The sequence below is a fragment of the Tyto alba genome, unplaced genomic scaffold, assembly GCF_018691265.1.
Source record: "Tyto alba isolate M040663 unplaced genomic scaffold, T.alba_DEE_v4.0 Super-Scaffold_30, whole genome shotgun sequence".
Taxonomy (NCBI): Eukaryota; Metazoa; Chordata; class Aves; order Strigiformes; family Tytonidae; genus Tyto; species Tyto alba.
The window spans coordinates 3,136,542-3,164,166 of record NW_024881305.1 but is presented as its reverse complement, the minus strand read 5'-3'; the positions used below and the strand labels follow the sequence as shown (position 1 = coordinate 3,164,166).

Below are 27,625 nucleotides of genomic sequence, written 5' to 3'. Positions count from 1 at the left end.
AGCTTCAAATGAAGAGTGAGGAATGCTTACCTTAGCAGTGCTGCTAGTTCCAGTTTGCAATTCAGTGATATTGTCAGCTCTGGGCAATTTCATATGACATTCATAATGCTGCTCAGTTTATTGAATTTCTGCAGGAATGTTTTGCTTCCTTTTGCTCTTATTCCTCAAAACCCCATCTAGTCAGATGCAAAGGAGGAGAATGCACTGCAAAACTGGTATTGAGCTAGGCTCTAAGAGGTTTCTGAGCATTTTGCAGATGTTGTCAAATTTCTGTCCTCTCTTGGAGAGGTCTGTTTCCTCACCTAGAAGCAGCAAGGCAGCTTTTTCAACTGCAGGGCTTCATGTGAAATCATACATCTGCGTGTTGCGTGGTCAGGGATCGCTCCATGACAGATGTAGGCACTCCAGTTTGTCTACTGCGAAGGTGCTAGTGGAGACTGCATTTTGCATTGTTATGGGCACTAGAAGCTAAATACAAACTCTCTTTTTAAAATTACTCCAGTGAGCATTTTTGCTTCTCTTTCCTTCTGAAATCTCATCTCCTCTGAGTTTTGTCTTCAGCTGAGCTAAGTGCCAAAGTCATCAGACATGGTAGAGTTTGTGAGCTGAAAATGTGAAGGAGCTGTGGGTGATGCCATTTTGATGTTAGCTTCCCAGTTTCCCTTCTCTTCACCTACCAACATGCTGCCCTTGGACCCTGTGTGGAGAGGGGGCTGCTCTTGACACACATCAGAAACCAAAGCTCCTGGCCACTCTCCCCTGGAGACACTGCTTGGCTTTCCCTGTCTTGATGATAGAAATTTTTTGCACCTCTTTCAGAAAAGCTTTATTTAGATCTGGCCCCTGTAGTCAGTGCCAGCGTGTACAGCCTGTGTTGTATGTGCACTCTGCTCCATTGCGTGGAATCAGCTGGAAATGCCCCTGTAATGGGAGCAGATTGCAGAGCGAGTGTCTGTAATGCTTTTAAGAATAAAGGGCAGCATATGCACTCAAATCAGACTTGCTTTTTTCATCTTCAGCAGCTATTTATTTTGCCTCCTGCTTGGAGGGATTCTTTGATGCAGTGTAACACGCACGCGTGACCCATCTTTTCTGTCTCCTATTGCATAATGCAGGTGGCCGAGCCCACTGTCACCCCCACCATACATTAAGTTTAAAGAAATGCATTTCCACTGCCAGGAGCCATCTGTAAGTGTAGGGCTGTCCTCCACCTAGTGGGGAATCTTATATTGGATGGATGCTTTTCTATTAGTGATGCCAACCCTGTCTTGTTCCTTTATAGCATGAGCCTGCAAGCCCAGAGATTAAATGTCATTGTCGTTCTTGCAGCAACCTGAAAGAACCTCCTCCTGGAAGTGAGGAGTGGGAGTTGGTAGGCTGGTTTTGAGAGAAATAAATGAGCTTACCTTTTCCCTCTTACAGCTCCTGAACTGATCTTTCATGGGGTTGCTGTCCCTTTTAAAACTCATCCAGATTTCCTGCTGCCTGCTCTTAGCCAGTCGATGCATCTGAGGAGTGAGCGCTTATGCTCTATTCATAAAGAAAAGGAACAATTTGGTCTTTAGAGGATCAGCTGCTGCATGGTATTGCTCCACTGGTTGAAGTGCTGGCTTTTTCACAGCACGCTGTTAACCTTAGGCCGCCTGAACTGCCGGTGTTGGGCAATGAGGCTGGAGCTGTTAGCAGTCTTTGTTCATAACTATTACTTCATGCTGAAAATGAGCTGGCAAAGTGGAAGCACTTGAGGGGTGGGAGCTTGGGGTCTCGTACTGTGCAGAAGGCCAGGCATGGTCTCTGCCTGCTGCTGGGTGTCAGCCAGAAAGGCTGAATGTGAGCATTTTCACCTGAGTCTCTTGTCAGGAGCTCTGCCTTGCTGCTGGGTACTTTGAGAGCAAGTGTCTGATTGTGGAGTCTGGAGCTCTGGCAGCTCTTGGGCTGTGTTGTGTTGTGCAATGTCTGGGTCATTTTCACATGTCCTGCCCTTACTAGGATCCCCACTTTTCCCCCATCCATTCTGGCATCGTGTACTTGAGCTTGTGATCCTGTGACTTTGAGGAAAATTTACACTGTTAAACTGTCTTTGGCTCAAATTTATCTTGTGGAATATGGGGAAGGGGTTGAGCTTTGTCCTCTTAATGTTTAACTTCTTGCCCACACACATGCGAAGTTGGCATTGCCAAATAATTGGCAACTGCTAAAGAATAAGCCCTGAGGCTTTCAAGACAGAACGGCTTGAAGCTTCTTGTTCTGGTCCTAGTGCTGTAGAGGAAAGGGAATCTGTACCAGGCAGTAGAATGGCCAAAGGTTTGTCTTGCTGCTCAGACTTTACATGGCATCAGCGTCCCCCAGTAGCTGCTTTTTCAGTTGTGCTTACGATCTGCTCTCTTGCTTGCAGGTATTAACACATCCCTTCCCTGCATATTTCATTAGTGCAGTAGGATTAAGGCTTTTAATCTATCCTGTCTATTTGGTCTCACAGTTTAGCATGCTTAGTAATATGCAAAGTACGCTACTACAGGGATCATGAGCCTTAAATGTAATGTTAGCCATAACTGTAAATTGGAAGTCCTGTAATTCCCACAGGTGAAAGCATGTGCCTTTCTCCTTCTGCTGCATTGACTCGTGTCTTCCAAGCACATGGATTCTCCTCTCTTGGGAAACTTCAGCTCTGTAGCCCGCTGTTGGAAACTGGGCGGTGTGACAGCTTTGCTCTAGAGGAAGTTATGTTTTTCTCATGTGCCAAACCTACTTCTTTTGGCCAAAATTTTGAAAAGAACGAAGTCCAGATGCACATAGGAGATCAAAAAGTCACTCTAGTAAAAAACTCACCTCCAATTTTTCTTTCTTATTGTAACGTTACAGAGCTGTGCTGTGGTTTCTCCTAGCCACCTTCTTTTTCCTACCAGAGAACTAGCTGAGATGTGAGATTTGTTCTCCTCCTCTCTTTGATTTATGTAAACATACATTAATTTTCATACTTGTGATAATGAAATTTTAGTCTCATACTCTTACTTAACTGTTCCTCTTCAAAACTTGGGTGCCAGGGAAGTTTAGGTGGTAGTTTCCATTAAAAGTTGTAGATGTGTAGTTAAGATTTGCTGAAGCTGTCAAGTACTTCTTCATTAAGATCCTGATCTAAACTTGATCTAAAATTTGTTGAAACAGCCTACTGGGAAGTGCAAGTTGATACTGCAGCCATCAGATGAGATCAAAGTGTACCCTGCCATGTTCATTGTATGCAAACAGAGATTATGTGAGAATTAAAGGGAATTTTGTGGGTACAGCTGTTGAAAACACTTACTACACCCACAAAAGTTGCTTGATACACACATATGGCTGCAAAATAAACCAATTCTCTCTATGAACACGTCCATAAATCTGGAAGTTCCTCTTAAATGAGGACACTACCTGTTCAAGGAGATATTTTTATGCTGCAACACAATACTTTCATCAGGCTTCCACAGAGTTTAGTTTTCAAGATTTGTTGGATATTTGTGCAAAGAAATGCTTGCTCTGGGAAACTGTGTTCTTTCGTGTGCTTGAAAGGAATTTTCTGGAAAGAGCTGACTGCAATTAGAGTGGGGAAAAGCACCTCCAGCAGGCACTGCATTCTTCTTTGCAATGTGTATACTGCATGTCTTCACCTGTTTGCTCTAATTGGAAACACAGTTGTTCCTTGATAGATTGACTGCCTGTCTCAGCTCTGTCTGATGTAAGCCTACATTTCTGTAAGGACAGAAGTTACGTTCTCACAGTGTGAAAGAATAGAGGCAGTAAGAACTTGTACTGCTGCCTTGTGAATTTCTGAAAATAGCTTTGTTACCTCTGCATTTAGTCTCGCTTTGCACGGGCTGACACAACATTAATCCCATAGCTGCAAGATCGAGACTTCCGCTGATGGCAAGAAGTGAGTCATCCCCACATTAACAGTGTCTTCTCTGCAGAGACGTTGGCATACTCCTGCTGTGGAAGGAGCCTGGAGTTAGCATGCCTTGTTGGTTTAGGACTGATGCTTACCAGTCTTCTGTGTCTGCATTCAGCACTCTGAGTAGCTGCATGTTTAATGCATCTGCCCCTTAACTTTGACTTTAACCTGTGCACCGTGTCTCAAGTATCCAGATTTCCTGGAGTGGTGTGTTCAAATCCCAGTAGAATCAATTTGTCTGCTCTGGCGGTTCTGTTCTTTTCATGTTTGAAAACTGGATGCTTTGCACAGATGTTTATGATCCCAGTGTTCTTTCCTTATAGGTGTTGCTTTCCCGCTTCTGTGTGTTAATTGCCAGGAAAACTTCTGCTTTGCAGCCTGGAACTAACGGCATTTCAGTGATGATTTTTCACATAGGTGTTTTCTGGAAGGGATTGGTATTAAAACCAGCGTGTGCTGATGCTGTAGCAGCTGAGCACTGCTGTCATCTTCAGTGTATTAACTCTTCTCCGTGGGGTCAGTGGCATCCTATTTTCTCTAATTTTAGATTAAGCACAACAGTGAGGATCTGGTGAGTTCCAGCAGGAGGAAACATGGGCAGTAATAACTCAGCCAGTTTAGGGTGACATACTCAGCACTGCACCTTGTGAGATGTCTGTACGCAGTGTCTGTGGTCGGAGGGCTGTGAATCCAGCTCTGCTCTTTAATTTACCCATAATCATTCAAGCTCTGTAATCCTCTTCCAATTCATTTTGCCAAACAGATTTATCAATGTAATTTAACTGCTTGCAGTGTGAAGGATTTTTCCACACCTCCTGACAGCTTTGGGAATACACTCTGTTCTAACTTCCCTGCTTCTTTCGGTGTCAAAAGCTGGTCGAGCGCTTCAGCTCTCCTGAGGTCGTGCAGGCTGTGTGATCTATGGGTAGCATCTTTGCTGACAGTTCTTCTTGCATGTGTTTTTCCCAAGTCTAGAGGCACTTGAGAAGCACGTGTAGTATTAGCTCAGATCATTCAGCTTCTTTCCTTTCATTTAAGCATATGAGGTTGCATTTTAGCCTTGTCAGTCAAGAAGAAAATTTCTGGATTGTTGGAAAAAAAAAAAAAAAAACAAAAAAAAACACCCAACAACCAAACTCAAACAACAAATCCAACAAAAACAACTTGCACCTCCCCCCTTGCAGCCCCTTGGCCCTCAGCAGAGGTCTTCTACATCAGGTAGAAGGTAATTACTGTATCTGGTTGTAAAATACTTGGCCACATCATTGTGTTTGAAGTGCTAAATGTGAATTACTGTATTTTTTTTTTCCCCAATAGAAAAATGGAGGCAGTAATGTCAGTGGGAGAATTTTATACACAGCAAATGCTTCCTGCATAGGACTGGAATGTAAAGTGAGACTTCTGCATGTATTTAAAATGCCTGGATTTTCTGCAAAGCATTATATAATTATCCTCTATATAAAATGGCCACCCACGTTTTCTATAATATGTCTCAATTTGTTTTTGTAACTGATAAGATGCTACAACTGTAAATGACAATGCCAAGCTCTTAAATATTGTGCTTTTAGAGCTCACTGTTGCAGTTAGTGGAAAATACTAACAAAGGCAGAAAATGCCTTTTTTTTTTTTTTTGTCAGGTGTTCCATGATAAACTGAAATTGGCAGTCAAAATTAAGCTCCCATTGGGCTAGGTGCTCTACCAAACTCTTCAGGCCTGAGCAGAACAGACCAGGCAGATGCATAGATTGTACATTCCTTGAGTCGTTGGGTGGGGGACAGTTGAGTTTGGAAGAAATCTGCTGCACAGAGAGAAAAGGGGGACGTGAAAGGCGTGAGAGGATGATATTTCAGATGAGAATATAGGAAGAGGGCAGCCAGGAAGTTTTGGATGGGAGCAATCATCCCAACTGACTGCCTTTTTTTTAATAGCAAAGAAAAATCTGGACAAAGAAGATGAGTGTAGAAGCCAAAGATCACCGCTTTGGCTTCCTCTGCAGCCTCTCTGAGAGCTGGAATCTAACTGGGTTGCTCTCCATGGTCTTTCCTGACGCCTGCCAAGAGGGGCTGAGAAAGTATTGCTTGGGATCTAGCCATGTTCTCCCCTGCCCCAGGAATACTGTGCTTTAATCTTCTCCAGCCTTGCATCAGCAGTTTATTTTTGGAAAGGCTATTGTATTATCTAGTGGTTGAGGCATGCAAGGAAAGGGGTTGCAGCGCCGTTGAGAGCCCTACTACTCCATGCCCCTTCCCATCGGTGAGATGGGTGTAGCACTGCCTTTCTCACTCTTCAGAAAAATGTCAGTGTGCTTCCTAAACCTAAAATCTTGCACAAAGCATTTGAGTTGTTTGTATTACCAGTCTATAAGCAGGAAATACCAAACGGGGGTTGCATTTGCATTGCAAGAATCTAGCAGTCATATGGATATTAATAGCTGAGATGTGTGTATTGACTTGCTTGTGATGTCCTCCGGGCAATGGACTAGGAGTTAATCTGCCTCCAGCCTTAACTGCCCTTGTGACACTTTGTCTCTGAGGCATTGAACTAAGTCTACAAACATCTGGGACCAGTTCTCAGCTTCTTTAAACTTCCTTTGTGACCTTGGGCCAAGCCACTCATGCACACTGGCTTCTCATATCTAAAGCAGTGATAGCATGAGTATTGTGCCTTTTGTCTTTAGTGTTGAGTATGTAACTACACGGGGGTAGCAATGGCCTCTGCTGTCTGCTTTGCTGAGTAAGAATAGCAGCCCCTGAGGTCTCCAGGTGCTTCTGTAATCCAAGTGTGAGACTATAAATCAGCTCTGAAGACTCACCGTTTGACTTGCATACACTGAGTTGTTCTTTAGGTGGCTTGGCCTTTGCTCTAGTCCCACTGCCTCAGATGATTTTTGTGAGTAAAGTTACTATAGTTGGGAAGAAATAAATGGAAAAGTAAGAGGACAAATATGATCCTGTTTAAAGGAACTATTGGGTTTTATCGTGACCTAAAGCAATGTGCTTTATTCAGCAGTTTTCACAAACAGGAAGTTTTATTTAAAAGGCTACAGCGCTTGCTGAATCATGGAGCAAGAGAAAACAGAGTGGAAGAATTAGTTTAAACAGAGCAGATTTTGCAGTTTTCAGAGCTTTCACATGACCTTAATGTTCAGCAAGCAGATACATCAGAAACATTGTTAGAATACTACTCTGGTGCAGCAAAAGGGAGGTGAAATCTTGGTAATGGTTGGAGAAATTTGATTTAATATTGAAGTCTGCTAATATGAAAGCAAACCTCCTTTTTGATGTGAAGGAGTTTTTTGGGGGGTTGAGGGAGAAAAGAAAGCAAACAACAGTGGTAGTTGAATTGGCTCCAGACCTCTGAGCTTTACTGGAGACTTGTATTTACAGCATTCTCCTTGTGCTGGGATCTGTTTTTGTGCTTAATCAGAAACAGCCCAAAATCACACTGTACAGAGATGGTACTTGGTACTATAGTACAGAGATTTGTACTCTGCTTCTCTCAGTGCTGTACTTCCATTTTACAGATGGGGAAAACTGAGGTCTGGAAGCTTTTCCCAAGGCTCTGTAGCGCAGCAGTGAATAAAGCCCTCGTGGCTTCCAGAGTCGTTATCTATACCCTGGCTTGCAAGGCTTGAAGAGCTTCACAGTGGTCTGGCGTTAGGATTTCCTGCATTTTGTTCTGTCTTGTCTCGTTTTGCTGAAGGCAACTTTAATACTGCCCTGTTTTCAATTACTTCCCCTCTGCCTTGTAGAATCAGGGCAACAGGTCTGTAAGTAGGTATTGTTAAGATGAAATGATTCAGACTTTCCCACTGCATGATCTCACCGCCGTAAATAAGTGCTCATCTCTTTCTCATTTCATTTCCCATCTGCAAGCCATTGGAGGTAATATATTCTAGGTGGAGATGTGGGCCCTGGGCCTTGATGTGAGCATCTGTGCCTTAGCACAGTGGGAGGATGGTGGCTTGAAGAGGAAACCCCTCTGCAAGGGACTGAGCCTGCCCAGCTGCTGCAGACTCCTGATTTCCCTGCAGTGATTTTTATGTCTCCATAAAACCCGCTTACTTAATTCTTAATGTATAATTTTTATTGTTCTCCACGTTGTGAAATGTGCTCGCACTGGGCTGAACCAAGAAGAGTTCCCAAAGTGGGGCTGCCTGAATAGGGCTCGGTGTACCCACGAGTCTGCCATCTCAATGTCTTGCGGAGTTGTTCCTGTTGACTTTAACCTTTTTAAATTTCCCTGTTTGGCTGGAAAAGACCTGACAAGCTTGTCACTTCAAAATATTTAATCCCAGGGTACGTACCTCTGCGCCAAAGTGGTCCGAGGGGGCTTTCCTAATGCTTTAGATTAGAGCCTGGGCTTTGTTTCCAGTAGTTCTGCCACAGTTCCTACAGATAATGCCTGAGATGTCATGCAAATCAGCTGCACCAGGCACTGCAGATACTGCAATTCCCTCGGAGCACTGTTTTGCAAAAGTAATGTTCCCATGATAGTGTTTTTCCAACTCCTCGTTTCTGCAGATGATAGTGGGCTTACTTCCCTGTGTTTAGATCTAACATGAGATTTGTGATCTTATCTTAGTCTGTCACTTTAATGCTATGCATTTCATAAATAAAAATGGGGTGAAAGATTTGGTTTCTCTTAACTCAGGAGACCTGTATGGCTTTCCTAGCAGAGCTGGAGAGGAAGAGGACGGAAGAGACTGATATACTTCACTGCAGTCCACATCTAAATATAAATAGTTCTCTTCTTGGATCCTTTCAGGCTGAACTTCTGTGTGATTTGACCTTTCTTTGATAAAAGCTTTCTTTATTTGCAAGAATAAAAGGGCAAGGGGGAGGAAAGGACACAGCAGATTTTATGTTTTTTTAAAATATCTTCAAATCCTAGCTGCTGATTTCCGCACTATCTAGCGCTCACTGTTGAACCAGCTCCATCCTGGACTTCAGCTTTTTTTTCTCCTCTGAGACCTTTAAGTGAACTTTTCATTTTACTCTAAAGCATTAACCAGAAAATTTTAAAAGAAGTTTATGGAAGTGTGTTTTCTCACAAGGAGACCATGCCGTGGTGGGGCTGGGTGTCCTGGGCTCCGGTCCCCAGTCTTGCTGTCAACTGGGTGGATCACTGAGCAAGTGACTTGGTTTATGCCCATTACACCACTAACCTTGGTTTTCCTTACTTTGTAACTTCAGCTGAAAGAAATATTTGTATTAAATGCTGCTGGTTTTTCATATGGACACCCTGAAGCTTTTTGAGCTCAGCATCAAAACCCAGCTCTGTTTACTATGTAAAACCACTGAACCCTTTGGCCTTGGTCAGGTTAGTAGCCCATGTGAGAGGATGTGCAGGTGCAGTATTTATAAATGCTCCAGACTACATACAAGTCTTTCTGGCACTAGTTTTAACCATTAATTGCCACTTTAAATCCAGCAATAAATTACTGAGGCAACCACACTGCATGAGCTCACTGCCAAACATTAACCAGAGCCTGAGAATTACTCAGGTCCCCTTCATACTTCAGGACTGCTGCAGCTGGATGGGGTAGATCACCTCCTGGACTCAATCTGACTGTGGGGTTTTTTGATGTCTCACATATCTTCTGGACATGGTTTAAGCCATTGTCCTGCGGATTATGTTGTATGTTAGTAGCACTTGAAATGCATTGCATGCGCGTATTGGTTTGCCATTTGCTTCTGAAGTGTGGGATGGAGTGTGGTGGTGTGCAGGAGTGCCTCTGGATAAGCTTTCTGATCCTCTGCAAATTGGATTTTGTGGCTCACTTCCCTGTCCTCCTGGATGAAGTTTCCCCTCAGCTGCCTCTCTAGTGGAGCTCGTGTCTGTCTCGGGACTGCAAAGCCTTTTATAATGCTCTGCCAAACTGGGAGTCACTTGGAGGGGAGAGACTTTCCATTTTGGAGTGTGCTCCTGAATCCCACCTGAAACGTGCTTGAGAGTAAGCATGCTGCATAGTTAACTTCTGAATTTCCACTTGGTCTGCATGAGTTTCCTGTTGGTTTGGTGCCTTTCCTGCTGCTTTTATACACTGTGGTATAGAGTTTTTTCTGGCTAGGAGCCCTCTAGTAATGACTGTTATTTTAGAAAACCTAGTTACTGCTCAGGCTGCCTCTGTATCATACAGTGAGGCGTAGCAATTACATGCTGGGGAGGAAATGAAATGATCAGGAAAGGCCTACTTCATAAAGAGCAACAGTTGACTTAAACCATTTAAATCGGGCATGAGAGGGTGCTGCTAAGTTCTGCCCCTAGTTAAAGAAAACAATACGGGAAAATGTACTGTATTAGCAAAAGCGTGATTGTCTAGGCTTATAAATCCTGTATGTTTCTTGGAAGTATTAAGTTTAAAAGGGGCCAGCATACAAGGAATGATGGCTTGTAATGGAGAGAGCCTTCTTCAGGAAAGGTTGGATGGTTTCAATTTGCTTCTAAGAACGTACGGATTTGAGTTCATGTGCCCTTCCTGGGAGAGACGGTGGTAACACTGGTGAGGGGTGGCAATAGAAACCAAACTCCTTTTAACAGCAAGCTCAAGAGCAGTGCCAGCTTCTTGCACTTGTGTTTCTCCACTGTTTTAAATAGGACATCTTGCAAGGGTTAGAGGGAAGATTAATCCTTAAATCCTTGGTGTTTGACTCCTGAACAAGTTAAGAATATTTGCAGAAGGCCTCGGCGACCACCTACTCTTTCATATAGACTGCCAACAGCTGTCAGATGGAAACGATTTTTGGACAGTGAGACATCAGTGTGGAATCACACTGGTGACCAAGAGCAGGCTCTGTATCCCACAGTCTTTGATTGCACCCCTAGTGACTCTTGTCATGGAGGGAAGAGGATTTCCCAGACCCATCAGAATTTTTCAGAGGGCTGTAAATTAGCAGTGGGTTGATGTTTTATTGTATTTTGTGGTTAACTTTAATAGACACTTCTTCCTCTGAAGTTGCTTTTTGATGAGCACATGTATGGGTGAAAGATGTCTAGGAGCAGGGGAACACGGGAGCTCTGATTTAAAACCAGGATGGTCTGATCAAGCGCAGAGTAGGGAATCCCCGTACCGGCTGTGTGCTTTGTGACTAACCCCTCTGCTCGACGTAGTGCTGTGCGGTCTGTTCTCTGTATTACTGCTCTTAACCACAGCTGTCCAGCCACTGGTTTGCTTCCAGATAACCACCTTGGTGTGAGAACTCTGCTGAAATTTGTCCTTGCCAGCTGTCCGTCTGTTTGGTGTATGCCTAAGTGTTCCCTGTACGTTTTCTGTCTTGCAGCATCTGGAGGGGGCCAAACGTGAACTGCGTTGACAGTACTGGATACACTCCACTGCATCATGCTGCTTTGAATGGTCATAAGTGAGTCATCTTATAATGCCTTTGATCATAGGGGATACTATGTGCTTTACAAGCTACGATTTCTGTATAATTCATTGGCCAGCCTAATGCTGTTTCCACTGAAAATACCGTGATGGTGCAGCACTACACCATCTTCAGGACAAGAAGTGAAGAACATCAGTGCAGTGAAGCTATAGAGGCATTGGCTGCTGCACAGTATGATCTCTTTTAAAATTTGGCAAAACACTGAGGTTTTCAACCACCCTTTTATTTATAAGCAATTTGGGTAAGATAAAGCAATGTATTAAAGGTGGCTTTTCCAGTAACAGTCCTCTGCAGTCTGTCTGGTGTCCAATGTGTTACTGTGCCTGCACCACTTTAAACTTGCTTTCGTGCATATTATATTTTTAAGTAACTGTAGTCTTCAGTGTGGTAAATCTTGTATTGTTCATTGCTACTTAAGATATTGAGAAATTGAAGAGTTGAAATCTTTATTCATCTTCATTGTGCTGGTGCAATTCACTTGTCACCAGAGCGGCTTGTGGATGGCTTCAGTTCTTATTCAGCTCCATTAATGTGAAGGTCACAGATCTTTCCTGAGCTCATCTGAGCACTCTTGTCTTCCCCACTGCCTTGGGCAGCATTTAATAGCAATGCTTTAAAATGACATTTCAGGAGGATCTCTGAAACACTCCTATTCAGATTAACTTTTTATAAACCACTGCAGAATGTAAGCTGTGAAACAAGGACAAAATATCTTATGGGCTCAAGTTTCCTTCTCTTGCAGGGATGTGGTGGAAGTTCTGCTGAGGAATGATGCACTAACCAACGTAGCAGACTGTAAAGGCTGTTACCCTCTTCACCTGGCAGCTTGGAAGGGAGACGCAGACATAGTGAAGCTCCTCATCCACCAGGGACCTTCGCATACTAAAGTGAATGAGCAGGTCTGCGTATTTTTCTCTAATATATCGTTGAATCGCTTCCCTCGGATGGAGAGAGACTACTTCAGCTGACTCCTGACTCTTCCCAAACTAGTAGCAATGGCTATAAAGTCCTGCTTGCTAATGGGATAAGAAGGGCACTGCCTAAAGCAAATACCTCCAGTTCTGAGTTAGTGGTTGAATGAGTAAGGTATTTATGTTTATGTAGCGATCCATAAGTATGAGAACCACTCAACACTTAGGAAGTGGTCTCCTGCTTTCATACTGGGCTTCTAAAACTAACCCATAGTTTTTCCTTTCAGTTGCTGGATAGCTGAGAAGGTTTCTAGTTCTGTCAAAGGATACATTGGCTCCCTTCTTTGGGAACTAATCAAAGCAGCTTTGTTTAGTCTTTGTTTGGCCATGCGCTCTTAGCTACTCTCCTGGCTTGTCTCTAGCACTTGCTCCAGTTAACTAATTTGTAAGTTGTAAGATAATTTTAACCCTACTTGCCCCCAGATAAATCCCTAGCTGAACCTTAAAGAATTATTTTCTCAGGCAAGAAGAAACATCTGGTGGATTTCTTCCCTTTGTCAAACAGATCACTTTTGGTCTAGGATGCAGAGGGAATTATTTGTATGAGACAGCTATTCTGTACAGTGGCTGCTGCATCCACTTTGGAGAGCTGGCTCCTGTGTAACTTCCCTGTGGAAGTCAGCAGGTATCTTACAATTCCAGGGAACTTCTGAAAGATCCAAATACTACTTTTGCCTAGGAGTTTTGGGGAAGGTAATTGCTTTACTGACTGCAGCCAACTAAGCAGTGTTAACTGAAGCACTTATGGCTGAGTGAGCTTGGGCAGACATGCAGTAACAGATCCAAATCGCACAGTTAAAGCTACAATAGCCCTTGGTTGTCCTGTCCCTGAGGCAGGAATATCTAATGTCCCTGTGAATCGACTCCTAAACCACTCAGGTTTTCAGCCGGGAGGAGAGGAGTAAACCAAAGTAAGTTTGCCTTAATACTGCAAGGCTAAAGATGTATATTCATTCAGAAATTAACTCTCGAGTAGGTCAGATACTCGTGGCTCAATTTTATCAAAATCTGCCGAAGTCCAGATGAGCAGCTCAGAACTGTGAGTTTCTGCTGTTTAATTTTGATCTGTAGTGTATACTTTCCAGAATCTGAGGAGCTAATTCCATTCTGAGTCAGGTTTAGGAGTCCTAATCCTGCTTCCAGCCATACTTTGTGGGGACTAAAGTGCCACACTTGTTTTCTGTTCCTTGGTATAAGACGACTAACTGGAGGCATCAGGCTGCTCTAAGGCTAAATGGTTGCTTCTAAACCATCACAAAATGAAAAATATGGTGGTAATGCTATTCACTACCCCTCCTCAACTGAGCAGAAATAAGAGTGTGTGTTTTAATGTCTTTATGGATAGTTTTCCAGTTTGGGGCTGTGGTTAATAATGTCTTCAGCCATAGCTGCAGCCATTCAGTCTGTTAAATAGGTTTGAGAAGTGTAGTTCACAGTTCACAATCAATCTGATAAGAATTGACTGAGGACCCTGAGTGTAAACTGTTCTGCTGTGAGTAGGACAGATATAGGGGAAACCTTTGCAAAAGATTAAAAGCTTAGTGTAATCCTTCCAGGTAATGTTTCATTAATGTCTGTTTAGTAGGAACCTTTTTAAATGAGAGAAGTCAGCCGAATAGCCTGTGCTGCTTGTGTTTGGAGTCTTGTAAATGAAATGCACAGTGGTTCAGGTTACAGGAATCGGCAGCTGGAATGGCTTCTGCTGTTAATAGCTTTGACTGGAACAAGATGCTGTGTTCTGTCATTTCCACCCCTTGGGAGTCACCCATTGCTTTGTTGCTATATCTCACCCATTTCATGATCACATTTTTTTCTTTTTCCTCTTCCTTTTTGTAGAATGCTCTTGAGATCAAAGAACTCAAAAAGTACGGCCCCTTTGACCCATATATCAATGCCAAGGTGTGTACTTTGCTGTCAGCATTTCACTGCATCATTACTCCAAGCTGCACTCGCGTGCTTCCAGGTGCAATGTCATCCAGTTGCAGTAATACCTGTTCAGTTTGCAGCTGCTTGGGGAGAAGTAATATGCGACCATTTATTTACTGTGGGTTTCTTTCTTCAAAGCAGTTATAGAAACCTAATTTAAGGGAAGCTTTTCCTTGCTTTCCTGGGGGCTCCTTCATTGCTTAGCCTTGTAGGACTCACGGTGATGGTCAGTTTGCTTGATTTGGCTGGATGACTTCCAAAAGGTAATGTTATTTCAATTAAAGTGTTTTAGGCTTTGTTTCATGTGCTAATGTTGCTGATAAATGCAAAGAGAAGAAATTTTTTTTTCCTGCTTAAACATGGATGCATTTTCTCTGTGGGCTGTTTGGAGTGAATTTTCATGCCTTTTCTCCTACAAAATGCATAATGCTGTATTTGTTGTTTGGATGGACGGTTAATTCTTTTGGTGGTGGTGGGGAGAAGGGAAGGCAGTAATGTTCATGCCTCCCTTCCCAAGTCCTTCATGTCCTGCTTATTGCATCACTCTCTTTTTGGATGTTAAGTCTGTCATGTCGTCTGACCCTTCAGCCCTGGTCTTCTGTTCCTGTTTTCTTGCTTATTTTGCTCCTCTCTTGCTTTTAGTTGTTCTTGAGCTACAAAAAGGCATGACATCAGCACTTATGATGCACTGAGGCTGAGCAATTGAGGAAGCAGATAAGAAAGTTCCTGGTGGTGTTTTCTCTGACACCATTTTTCATTTTATTAATAGTGAAGCTGCAGGCCAGTGATGGCATAACAGTCTGCTGATTTATCATGAGATACTTCTGCTATAAGCCACCACACCACAGTAGCTTCTAGCAAATTATTTTGGATCCAGCCATCCCTGGCAGATTTCTGTCTCTCAAAGTTTAGTTAAAACTTTCCCTCTGCTTGATCTGCAGTACCTTAAAAACACACATTCAGAGTTCCTGAGCTTGCTAACTGCTGGGAGTTATGTTTGATTTTGCATACCTCTATTTCAGGAAGTACTCTAGTCCATACTTCTTTAAGCAGAAATATATTTACATGAAGCTCATCTATATTGGTGATTTTTACAGAAGTCCAGATGGGAATTTTACAACAGCAAGTGTATTTTGTGGAAACACCATAGTCGAGCAGTTCAGTTGCCCGAAAGAAGCTTTCTAAAACCTTGTCAGTAACAGAGTAAAATCTTACGCACTCCAGCATTAAAATGTTGAATGAAGAAGGAATATAAAGATGAAATACACAGTGAGCTCACTTTCTTGTGGAATTTTGTTTATGAAGTATTTTAATTTGGATTTTATATTTTTGATAAGTGCATTATTTTAAACTCTCAGTTCAGTTTTCAAGATGGCTGTAGCGTTCTCAAGAATAAGGCTAGTGTTTTTGAAGTCTTTGCCTTGGTTTTAAGGGGAGAGATAGGATTTATACACAATCTGTTGGGTTCATTACAAGTTCTGAGCAGGTTTGAAAAGCATGTGGAATCATACCTTTATCATTTATACAAGGCTGGACTACAATTTAATACCTTGTTGAGGAAGAGATAAGAAAGCCAGAAGCTTTTTGCTCTCCTAAAAGTTAAATAAATAGTTAACAGCATCTTTTTATGCCCCTTCCTTTTCATCATCTTTTGTTCAATAGGAGGTCCCTGCAATCTGTCTGTTAGAGGCCTGAAGGACTTCTGAAAAGCAAATGATTGAAGCAAAGTTAAGAGATGGAGCATCACCTTTGCTTCAGTAACTCCTGCTATCTTGACTTTGGTTATTTAATTTGTATGAAGGAACCAACCAGTTGAGCAGAGCCAAAGTAGAAAAAGCTGTCACATAGCTCAGGTTTGTGCCACTGGTCTTTTTTTAATTGGAAGCAAATGAATCATGCAGATTGGGTTTAAAGTGCTATAAATCTAAACGGGCTGCTGAGAAAAGTGGAAGCCTACCATCTGGAGTCTGCAAATGAAACCGGGCAGCAAACCCACCCGCAGAGCTCCCGAAAGCTTGTTAGACATATGGGGATCGTTTTTTTTTTTTTTTTTTATTTTTCCTGAAATGTGTTTGGCATTGCTGGGCACCTGTAGGAAGGAAGGAGGCCTGTTCATCCTTACTCTGCTCCTGGCAGTGCTGTGTGGGATACTGATGGAAATCGTGTGCTGCCAAAGGAGGGAAGGAGATGGTACAACTGACCTGGCAGCTCCAGCCAACCCTCCTGGTCTCCTTTGTGCCCGAGGTTGCCATGTGCCTTGGGTGTCACCTCCTGGTGAAGTTTGAATTTTGCTTAATGTTGGTTGTTTTTTTTTCCCTCTTTCATTTTGGCCGGCCTTTAACTGAAACGCTGTGGAGTGCATGCCAGCGGGACATCCCTGTCCTGTGCTTTAGAGTCAGACGTGTCACTAGAGCAGCAAAATAGCAGTTTTTTAGTAGAGCAAGCCTCTGTTAGACATGCACACACTAAGAAAAAAAACTACAAAGGAATCTTAGAAATAAGATGGATGGGACCAAAGGGTCATGTAACCGCTTTCCCCAGCCCTGAGGCAGGATCAGGTCCACCTACACCAGTCCTGGACAGTGTTTGTTTAGCAGCTTCTCAGAGACCTCGGAGAGGGGCAGCTCTGTGGCCTCCCTTGACAGTTTATTTGATCATTCAAATCTCTGCAGGTTAGAAAACTTTCCCTTATTTAAACCAGGTCTCCCTTTCTTCAGTCAAAGCCCTCTTCCTGTGTGTTAGGAGCGGGTGTTCAGACAGAGATACTTTAAGGGGATGGAGATCCTCTATTTTAGCATCTGATGAGGAGCATAAGGGCTACAGTATGTGGTATCTAGTTACCAGGGCTTGGGAAATTTGATGGAGCCCATATGAAAGCAGAGGCATTTCTGCTTGTGTTCCCATTTTGTGGTCTGTAGGCAGGCATCGTATGAGCCCAGCTTCTCACTCCCAACTGTGAATTGGGGGCGATGCTAGGATTCATGCAAGAATGCAGCCCCTGGGCCCTGTTGAGTGCTCTATTTTTCTAAAAAGTTTTGAAATGTGAACCCATATGCCTCCTGGCTGCTGGAAAGGAATTTTCTTTTTCCATCTCTGATAAATATGTATGTGTGAGTGCTCACGCTCATTGTTCAGGCTCCATTCTTGTTTGTGCTTGGAGAGGCAATGCGGGGAATGGAGGCAAAGTCCCTTGCCTGGAACAGCTCTAGTATTTTTGGCTGCTCCAAACTCTCCCAAAATGGAATCAGTGAAGATTTATGCAATAGCAGGAGTTTCCAGTACACAGTCTGTGATGGGGAATGACTGGCTGTAGTGATTCAGGGGAGTTTTCCACCTGGTGATCTCTATTGCAGGAGGAAAGTCTGGGGATTTCACCCCGAGCATCAGAGCCCTGACCTGCCTAAGGAATATTAGACTAAATTGCAATGAAGATGGAGGAAGTCCCTAACAATTACATCATTAAAGGATGTTGTGTTCCCTTTTCTGAGGTGTCAGGCAGGTGTTTGGAGTTGCTATGTGCTTTAAAGCACCTGAGGGATACTGCCTCTGTGCCAGGGAGCGATGAGAGGGCGACAGTCCTAGCACTGGAAATCCCCAGTAGCCAGGACTAGTGTGGCATGAGCAGTGCTCTTTGGCAGATACCCGCTGCTCCAGAGGGACTGGGGTTATCTACTTTTTCTGCACAAATTGGCAGCAAGCCTCCCTCGTGCTGTGGGACTGGCGGAGGGTCTGGCTGTGTCATGGGCTCGCTGGTACCTGGGTTCCCTTCCCTGGCGAATAAGAACAATATGTTTTACCAACCTTTTAAATGCCTTGAGACCAGCAGCTTAAGCTGATTGCTGTGTGTGATCTCTGTAGTTCTCTATTCTCTCCCCTTCTCACTCCATGTGTATATTTTGTGTGCAGACCTCTTTGTTCTACAGTAACTTCTGTCCACTTGTATGTGCCTTTCTTCACCATGGCTGCCTCTGCCACTCCAAGTATAGAGCCTGTTGTCTGACTTTGAACTTCTGTGCTAACAGTGATGCCATGCTTTCCTTACCTTCTTAAATATCTCACTTATGCATGTGGCTGTTGCTGCTTCCTGCCTCCTCAGTCTTTGCTTTTATACAAGTTGCAGCTGCAGAGAGCCTCTCCAGAACTCCTTGCTTCCCTTACGCTTTTCACGTGGCTGAGAAATGATGCAAATACCAGATAAAAACAATTGGGAGTTTGCATGCATGACTCCTGTAATCCTTAGAATGACTTAACACATTAATAGGATTAAAGTACTTGTACAATAGAGCGAGTTCTGGAGCATAGTTTTGAAATGGTGCAAAATACTGACTGCTTCTAGGAGCTGCTATCCAAAAAAGTGCATGTTCTCTCAAATCAAAAAGGAAGGTATTTTGATCAAATTTGGTTTCTAAAGTAATACTTCTGACTCCATCAAGACAAGTGTGTTCTCAGTTTTCTTTTTCTTTTTTTTTTTTTTAATGGGAACTGTTCTTAAAACGGCAAATTAAACCACAATTCTTTCAGCTAAAGTTGAAGTGTGTAACAGTTTGTACGAAAGGTTTTTTTGGGTCAAATTCATAGATAAGTATTTGTTTTTGCAGTCCTTAAACCAAAATCCCTCTGTACAACACACAATAGTAGAATTAGAAACTTGAGGTGTATTTAATTTGAGGGAGGGCTCTTTTTTAAATCTGGTAGGGTTTCTATTTTGCACCTGCAAATGAAGTGTCTTGGGTTGCTTGTCTTTCAATGCTTTGCCTTGCTGATTTTTAACCTAACAGATGCTGCATGCATTAATTGGGTCTGGCTTTCACTGGGGAGGTGTTCTCTTGTTGCTTGGGCATCTCTTCCCTCAGTTGACCCGAGACCTTGGCTTGTTAGTGGAGTGATCTAATTGCACTGCTTTCTGATTCACAAACTGCATGTAACAATGCACCCTTTCTCTAAACAGCCAGCTTGCGAGCTTCAGAATTGCAAAGGTGGAATGATGGTTATAATCAGGATAAGTAGGATTTGAAACAATTGAAGTTTAAATCTAAAATTATGACAATTAAGCTACAGCAGTTAGAATTCTTGCTGCAGTTTGCCTATCATATTGCAGCCTTTTGTGTTTGTGGCACCTTGAAGTGGGGGATGCTGCCAACAGATAGCAGGCTGCCTTCCCCAACTGCTAGCAGAATTAATGGGAATCCAGATACAGCTTGACAATCCCTTAAACTTTAGCATGGTCCCTTGATTTTGACCTCAGTGCTTTGAAAACAGGCTATTCCATATATAGCACCTATTTCCCATAGAGCAGATTTCCCATATCTGAGTAAAGCTTATTGTTCTGAAAGTTTTTGAAGCTTTTACTGGGTGGGTCGGTTGATGAGTTCATGAGGAGATGACTGTGCCTGGTAAATGGCTAGCAAGATGGCAAAAACATTGCTCCAGGCTCTGTTTCAAACTGGGCTCTCTGCTTCCCGACTGCTTTTTTTTTTTTTTTTTTTTTTTTTTTTGTCTTGTTTTTGCATTTAAACTTCAATGGTTTGAGCGAGGCATGGAGCAGCTCTGCTCTCCCCTGTTCTGACGCACTGGCGTTTGTGACTCCCCAGAACAACGACAACGAGACGGCGCTGCACTGCGCCGCGCAGTACGGCCACACAGAGGTGGTGAAGGTCCTTCTGGAGGAGCTGACCGACCCCACCATGCGCAATAACAAGTTTGAGACTCCTCTGGACCTGGCCGCGCTCTACGGGAGGCTGGAAGTCGTGAAGATGCTCTTGAACGCTCACCCCAATCTTTTAAGCTGCAACACCAAGAAACATACTCCCCTGCACTTGGCAGCTAGGAATGGTCACAAAACAGTAGTCCATGTCCTCTTGGATGCTGGCATGGATAGCAACTATCAGGTATCTCCTCCTGTTTCTGTGTTTGGAGGGCAGGTGTGGTTGCTTGGAGATGGAGAACCTGTGTAGTGGTGGCACAGAGAGCTCCACCTAAGCCTCCTTCCTGAGGGATCGGTTATGCAAGTTGAGCGCTGGCTTTGTTTTGCTCTGGGCTGTTTGTTCAGCTCTTGGTGGCTCTGAGAAGCTGCTCGGAGGGGATTTTGGTGCTGTGCATGCTTCACGCCTGCTTGTTAGTTGGACAGAGCGCCCCAGAAACACAGCGAGGGAGACAAAAAAACCCGTTCACCTAAGCTTTTCTGCCCTGCAGTACCACAAGCTCTTGATAGCAATGAAGGCAAACTGTGTCTCTTCCTATCAAGCCACTTGTGAATATGCTGTTTTCACAGCAGTAGCTTGGATGTGATGGTCTTGTTTTACCTTTTCAGGACATGACCTCTTGCTAAGCTATAGAAAGTCCTTTCTTGGCCTCTAACCTGGGCCCGCATGTCTCTGAAGAGCCCACCCCCACATTCCATTTCAAATTCTCAGCATTGTAATAATAATATGGGTAGTCTGTCCTCAGCTGTAGATGTTGATGCCGTATATTTATTGCTTCTGTAACCTTCTAAAACATGGCTCCATCACCATTCCCACTGTCTAGCTTCATGCTATTTTTCCATTTAATTTGCAGACTGAAAAAGGCAGTGCTTTGCACGAAGCTGCTTTGTTTGGCAAGACAGATGTGGTACAAATATTGCTGGCTGCAGGTGAGAGAATGATCCCCTTTTGAATCAATAACGGGGTGATTCCTTCACCCAGAACTTGAGGAAACCCCTTTATAGTGGCAGCATGTTTCTTCAACCAGCTGTCAAAGCTCCTCAGAGGAGGCTATAGGAGAGATTATCTCTTGGTGTTTGGCTTTAGGGCTGCTTCTCTAGAGCAGTTTTTTAGCTCCCCCCCTCAGTGATGATCACAAATGTAAGATCTGACTCGATGGAAGACATGAATTTGCACATAGTTAGGAAATACTCTTGCTTTTGCCTTCTCTACACCTATTGCCATAGGTATTGATGTGAACATAAAGGATAACAGAGGCCTGACAGCTCTGGATATTGTGAGGGAACTTCCTTCTCAGAAAAGCCAACACATAGCAGCTCTTATCGAAGGTAAGTGATGTAGCTCTCTGTGTGGGCAGCAGGGAAAAGTTTGGGGTGCTAATTGTGCCAGTGCAAGTACAGGATTTCGTTCTCTAGTCCTGGAAAGTGCTGAAAGCAAAGCAGCTTCAGGTCAGGTCCCTCAATGAGAATCTTACAGGTGTTGGAAGGAATGATACTTTAACGCTTGGGTGGACTGTCTCCAGACCAAATCTTTGCAGGGGGACAACTGACAAGGATTTGGGAGGATTAGCTGCTTTGCTGAAGGAGTGTAGCATGACTTTAACAGTTTAAATGGGCTTAATTGCGCTTTGTTTAACACACTTTAGAAGTTAATTAAAATTAAGAACAGCTTAAATCTGCTTGCAGAATGCAAAGTAATAGCTTTAGAAATGGTTTTGGATTAACTATCCTTTATGTGTCTGTGTAGGCAAATAGTTGTCCGTGGATCTTACATCCTACTCCTCACTTCATTGTGAAGGTTGGGCATGGATTTTGCAGATGAGATTTACAGAAAAGGCCTTGATTACTCATGGTTTATAAAGGAGCTTGGCCCATTCTGTCTGTCCAAGTTAGGGAATGAAAAGTGGCATTTTAGCTCAATTCATACCTTGTAATTATGCTGTCTCAATTTCCTCTCAGCTGTGGGGAGAAAGATCAGAAGTATATGCAACTGGTGTGCGTTATTCATGCTTAGTATTTGGGAGATTTACAGGTTCAAAGCACTTTGCAGACTTTTAATTAAGCTTCGCCTGTGAGGCTGGTAGGTATTATCTCTATTCTGAAACTGAAGACAAAGGTGGTCTTTAAAACTGAAGTTCTTGCAGGTAAATGCTGCTACTTTGCTCCTGTGAGTACACTAGCTGCCTGAGGTGTTGCCATCTGACTTGATTCACATGAGCTTCATGTTTCTGGCTTTGCCTGTGGTTAGGGGACCACAGCTTTTGCTGTCTTATGGCTCCAGAAGACCAGACTACATCTCTGCGTAGTGATGTAGCTTGTGTCTACAACATGAAGTAATCTGCTCCATGACGTTGTGTCCGTACAGGAGCTTTGCAGCTTTCTGATTAGAGACTCTGTAAAAGTTCAAAGAACCATCCTTAACCTTGTGCATGTGATTAAAGAGGCCTCCTGCTTCTATTTTGGGATCTGAGCTGCAAGTTTTAATAATGTACTTTGGTTATTTTTTGGAGAGCTAATAAGCTGACAGTTGGCCTTCCATCCCCAAGGGTGGGAGTAGCATGTGCTGAAGTGGACATAAAACTAGATTGACATAAACTGACCCTGTCGCCCCACCTCACTGCAGATTACACGATTGGGAAGAAAAGTGCCAAAGCTGCAGAAAAGACTGTTCAAGCACCGCTTGTTCCTGCCACTGATCCTGTGTGCCGAATATCTCAGGGTAGGCTTCCACACAACACGGCAGTCCCTAGCTCTTCTTCCTGCAAGTGCTGACTTTCCAAGGGCAGAAGCCATGCGTGATGTACTTGTGTGTGTCTCTTCCTCTCGCAGGTGATGTGGAGAAAGCAGTGACAGAACTGATCATAGACTTTGATGTGAACCCAGAAGAGGAGAGCCCCTATGAAGCTTTATACAATGCAACGTCCTGCCACTCCCTGGACAGTCTTGCCAGTGGGAGATCTTCAGATCGAGAGTCTGTGAATAAGGAAGCGGAATCAACTGGTCTCAAAGCAGCAGGAGTCAGGCCTGTATGTAGCTATGTGTGCTTGTCTCTGCTTGCCTTAGAATGATAGGTAACTTACCTCTGTTTTCATGATTTTGCAGCAAGCTGCCAATCCCTCAGCTTGAGGAAATCTTTAAACTCATCCCTGACATTGTTTAGAGCAGGCAGGTTCCTCTCCTTTTTCACTGGCCTGTTCACAAAACCTCCATTGTGAACACAAGTAGCTGCTTCTACTTGCCTGATTTTCACCTAGTGTTGCATCCTTCTGTTTTCTGGCAGTTGAATACTGGTGTCTGTGAATTTTGGTTCATCAGGACATTGCACTTAGCCGAAGGGATAACTTCTTGTCTAGAAGAAAGCTTTGGAAACTAGTGTGGAGCATTTTTCTTATCTATCTTGCTCTCTGCTTTGCCTAAAAGAAGGCTCTCAAGAAAACATCTTTAATATCCTCCTGGAAACTAATTGGCAGTGGAAACATTTTCTTTGTGTATTACTTGCAGAAATCTGTAGAGGGTACTCAAGGCTTTACAAGGCAATGCAAAGCTCCTGGAACTGTCTCCAGAAGTCTTCCTCACCTTCTGTTAGTTGCATCTGCTGCCCCCTTAGCAATCGGTGGCAACACTGCTATGGGGCAGATGGGATGCTGGCCTTGCATCGTGCTGGGTCAGCTTCAGGGTTTGTTTTCTGGTTGGTTTTACAAAGCCTGCTTTGTGGATGTATTTTTAGACAAAAGGCAAAGCAGCAATGAACAATTAAACTGCTGGTGGTACTGTAACCATGCTTCCTCTCTCTCTGCAAAGAGGTGCATCCTTTTTCCTGTGCTATTAGCAAATATAGCAGAAATGAGACAAAGCTTTAGAAGACTGGCATTTCATCCAGATCTCTTTAGGGTATGCAGTGCAAGATGCACTGTGCTGTTACTGACTAAATCTTGTTGGCTTATATCCATCTGTACTGTTCTGTGTCAATAGTGTCTGGTGTGAAATAAGCTCAACTGTAGCACAAAGAAGAAAAGAGGAGAGGCTGAACTGCAGTGAAAAGGGAGAAGGAAGAGGGGTGTGCTCCAGGAGCTTGCTGGAGTTTCTCCCATGACTTGCTGGAGTTTTGGAGTGGCTCACCTCTGCCGTTGTTCCCTTTGCCATTAGATGGAGCCGTTGCAGGGCAAGAGACGACCCAGAGCTGTTTAGCTCTGCAGGGAGACAAGGCAGCCCTGCTCTTGCTGCCCACAGGCAATCTTGGGGTATTTGAGGAATGCAGTGCAGCATTGTCTCTTGATCTCTAGGGTTTTTCACTATGAAAGGTGTCTCTGGAATCACTTATCCCTGTTACTGTTTCATTAAGACACTAGTGACTAGTCTTCCCTTTCTACCATTTGCGTGAGTTCGTTACTGACCTTCAATGTGAAATGCTGTGCCACTGAGATTACCAGTCTGGGTCTGAATGAGCTAGTTTAAGTAATGAAGCAATAAACCCGTGTAAACAGCACCTTCCACCCAAGCAGTTGTGTTCTCCTGAAATCATAGCTTGTGCTCACGTGGGTCTGAGCTGTGCTCCTGCTGTGGAGCAGGAGTGGGTGGTCTGTTACCAGCTGCAGTACAGTGAATCTGCAGGAAGGGTGCTCTGCCCAAAGAGGTGTCCTGCTGGAGAGCAGGAGGAAAGGCAGCAACTGTTGCCAGACTGTGCTGTTAGGACTGAACTTCTCCTCCACCCGGATTAATTTGAGGAGGTCCCTACCATGCCACACTCACAGCAGTGTGGACATAAAATTTTAGTGGAAGCAGAAGGGGGGATGTGCGTTAACACAACGCCGGTGACTGTGGTCTTTTAAACGCAGAGAGAACGCCCACCCCCGCCTGCCAAGCCACCACCCGATGAAGAGGAGGAGCAGCATGTGGAGAAGATAGGCCACAGTGCTTCCTGTGAGGTATGTGGGACTTGATCAGGGGTGTTTTATAGGGGTGTCGTTTTAATAATTTGGGAAGAGCCAACTATGATGCTACCTCCCTTGCAAGCCGGGTTGTGACTGTGAAGTACTCTTTCACTCCAGCATTGCTGCTGTCACTTGCCATGGGAACTTCCTTTGTGCCTTTCTTCCAGGGCATTACTCTCCTATTCTTGGTTGAGAATTCCCTTAGGAAGAGTTTTTTCTGAATCACGTTGTGATGTGGACTGTTGCCCACTTGTAACGATCCCACCAAATGCATCTTCACTTGAGACAGAAACCCAGAGGGCCATTGCTTCCTGCTTCCTCTTAGCTTCCAGCTGTGGAGGAGATGCGTGGGCTTGTGGGTCCCACTGATTTGGTTGAGGGTCAGGGGCTTGAATTCAGCTGAGAATCTGGCCTGGCAGATGTTAAAGCTGGCTTCTGCAGAGGTCAATGCGTGTGAGCTGCTTTTCGATGAAACTAAAGCACTCCTGCATTGGTGCTCCTGGGTTTTCTATTGCTTATTTTTATTCACCTGCCTGTGAACCTCCAGAGAGGGCTCTCTGGGAGACCTGTCTATGGGGGTGTGTGAAACCACAAATCTGTCTTGGCAAAGTTTGCTGACACCCAGGAAAATCTTCAAACCAAAACCAAATCTTGTGGATTTCCTTGCTTTTCCAAACGCAGTAGGTTGTATGTAAAAGAAGTGGAATGTGTGCTGCCTCTAGCTGTCAGAACAGACTCCAGTTCACCAGACGCTTTGCTTGGAATGTGTTGATCTGCTGAAGTTCCTACAAGGCATAAATGTGATCTGTTTTCTGACATTTGTCAAATCTACATGAGATATGAGTAAACATTATTTGCTTTAATAGAACTGACTTTTTATAGAGAGACTGAAGCTCCAAACAGTGCATAAACAGTAAAACAGAAATGTGAAATTGTGGGCTGATCTCTCCACTGCTCTTAAAAAGGCTTTGCAGTGTGTGATAACCAGTCCCATGGCTGGCTCTTGGCAGAGGAGGGCTGGGTAGCAGGTCACAGCATAACTGAAAAGCAGAATTTGTTTATGATGATAAACACGAGGGAGGGAAATGTGCTTTGACTGTTCCTGCTGAGTTATCTTGCCATATTTAATTATAAAACACCTGCTGTGTTGTCCTGCCATTAATGGCTTTGGAAACATGATCCATTAAAGGAAATCTTGTTGACAAATAGACTTGTACACTAAGTGACTTGTTGGGAGATCTTGATTTGCAACCAATTTCATTGATATAACTTACGGGCAGTGTGTGGTGCTGCCTGGAAATGACCTTCTAGATGTACCAATAAGGCAGTTTTGGGTCTGATATTTTTTTTTTTTTTTTGCTTGCTACTTCTGGGGTGCTCTGCTTTTCTTACTCTTGCCCATTATTTATCATCTCAGTATGTGTTTTCTCTGGGTTAGGCAGGTGTGAACAGGAGTATGCTTAGGGAATGTTGCAAACGTCTCAGAGCAGCATCCTGATCTGCCATCCTCCAGACCTGCTCTCCTCGCATTAGAGCCAGGACAGTTAGTCACTGAATATTTTGGGGTTGGGCCAAACTCTAGTTTCAGAAGTAGTCTTTTTATTCCATTGCCAAGATGGAGCTATCAGTCAAAACAGATGTGCATAAATAAGGAACTTTTAACTTTCATCATGGAAAAACATTAGTACAAACAGGCAAAAGACCTGATTGTTTGGAGGTGCTTGAGTGCCTTCTTCCACTATCTGCAGAAACCTTCTGGGTTTGTAGCTGAACAAGAGTTTGCGTTGTCAAATTAAACTTCAGTTTCATTTGTTTACTGCTCATCTCTGAAAGGGAAGTGCAGACAAAAGACAAGGCGCCATGATTGTTCCAGCAGTTTGGTCTGCAGTTCTGGTGGGGGAGGAGGGAAGAATGAGATGAGTTACCCTTTAAAGTCTTTCCAGGTCCACTGCTGTGTATTAAGTACACTTTAAAAAGCATGCTCATCGCTAACAATATCTTATTTTTGGGTTTTGCTAATAGTGAATATTTATACACGCTAACCAACATGTAGAAATAAATGAAAGGTGAATTTGGGGAAAGTTTTATTTGAATTTGTTATTACTGGTTGCAGAGCCTACAGAGCAAGCACAGCTCTCCAGTAGACAATGGTTTTCATTTTGAGCGAATTTGAACCTGAAACTCTGTTTAAAGCTGGGCAGGATGAGAGAGAGAGAAAACAAAGTGTAACTAGACCTATAAATGCATACATAAAAGTTTACAAAGCTAAAGCTGAGGAATTGCGTGCTGGGAGGGAGCTACTGCCTTCAAATGTGCTCAGTGCATTTGAAAGAGGACTGCACAGTAATTGTCATCTGCAGGAGTCGTAGGAGTATACTAATGCCTGGCTTGAGGTCCAGGCTACAACTGCTATGACAGGCTGCTGCTGCGCAGTATTTTTCCAAGATATCTGGCAAGAGCCTGTTACCTACTGTTACGGTCTGATGTTTTTGTGCCACCATCTGGTCAGAAGTTTTTTTCCTTAATTCGCTTGTTACGAGCTCCTTCACCTGAAAAGGAGCAGGTCTGCCTGATAGCTCATGTTCAAAGCAGGTAGAATAAATACTTTCTTTGCCGGACATGGCCCATTTCCTCCCATTGAGAGTGTTGATTTAAAAGCCAGCTGGGCTTATGCAGAAACAGTACACGGATGTAGGAATCCTGTCTGTGCTGCTGACTCCTGGGTGTCTCTCCAAGACTCTCTGAGCTTCCAGGGGTCCTGGCGTGATTGCGGTTGGGTAGG

The 27,625-nt window shown here is 43.7% G+C and overlaps 1 protein-coding gene across 5 annotated transcripts in view; it reads left to right on the top strand.

Moving 5' to 3' along the window:
* Positions 1–27,625, top strand: part of ANKS1A (ankyrin repeat and sterile alpha motif domain containing 1A) — a 109,919-nt gene that overhangs the window by 16,253 nt on the left and 66,041 nt on the right. For 3 of the 5 annotated variants that reach the window (XM_042799961.1, XM_042799960.1, XM_042799962.1), the window contains exons 2-10: positions 11,210–11,290; positions 12,057–12,213; positions 14,122–14,184; positions 19,803–20,099; positions 20,767–20,842; positions 21,140–21,241; positions 22,536–22,631; positions 22,742–22,938; positions 24,748–24,837. In XM_042799961.1, the coding sequence (XP_042655895.1) occupies positions 11,210–11,290; positions 12,057–12,213; positions 14,122–14,184; positions 19,803–20,099; positions 20,767–20,842; positions 21,140–21,241; positions 22,536–22,631; positions 22,742–22,938; positions 24,748–24,837 (1,159 nt within the window). The remainder of the gene's footprint in view (positions 1–11,209; positions 11,291–12,056; positions 12,214–14,121; positions 14,185–19,802; positions 20,100–20,766; positions 20,843–21,139; positions 21,242–22,535; positions 22,632–22,741; positions 22,939–24,747; positions 24,838–27,625) is intronic. The other 2 variants (XM_042799964.1, XM_042799965.1) reach the window with 1 other exon arrangement.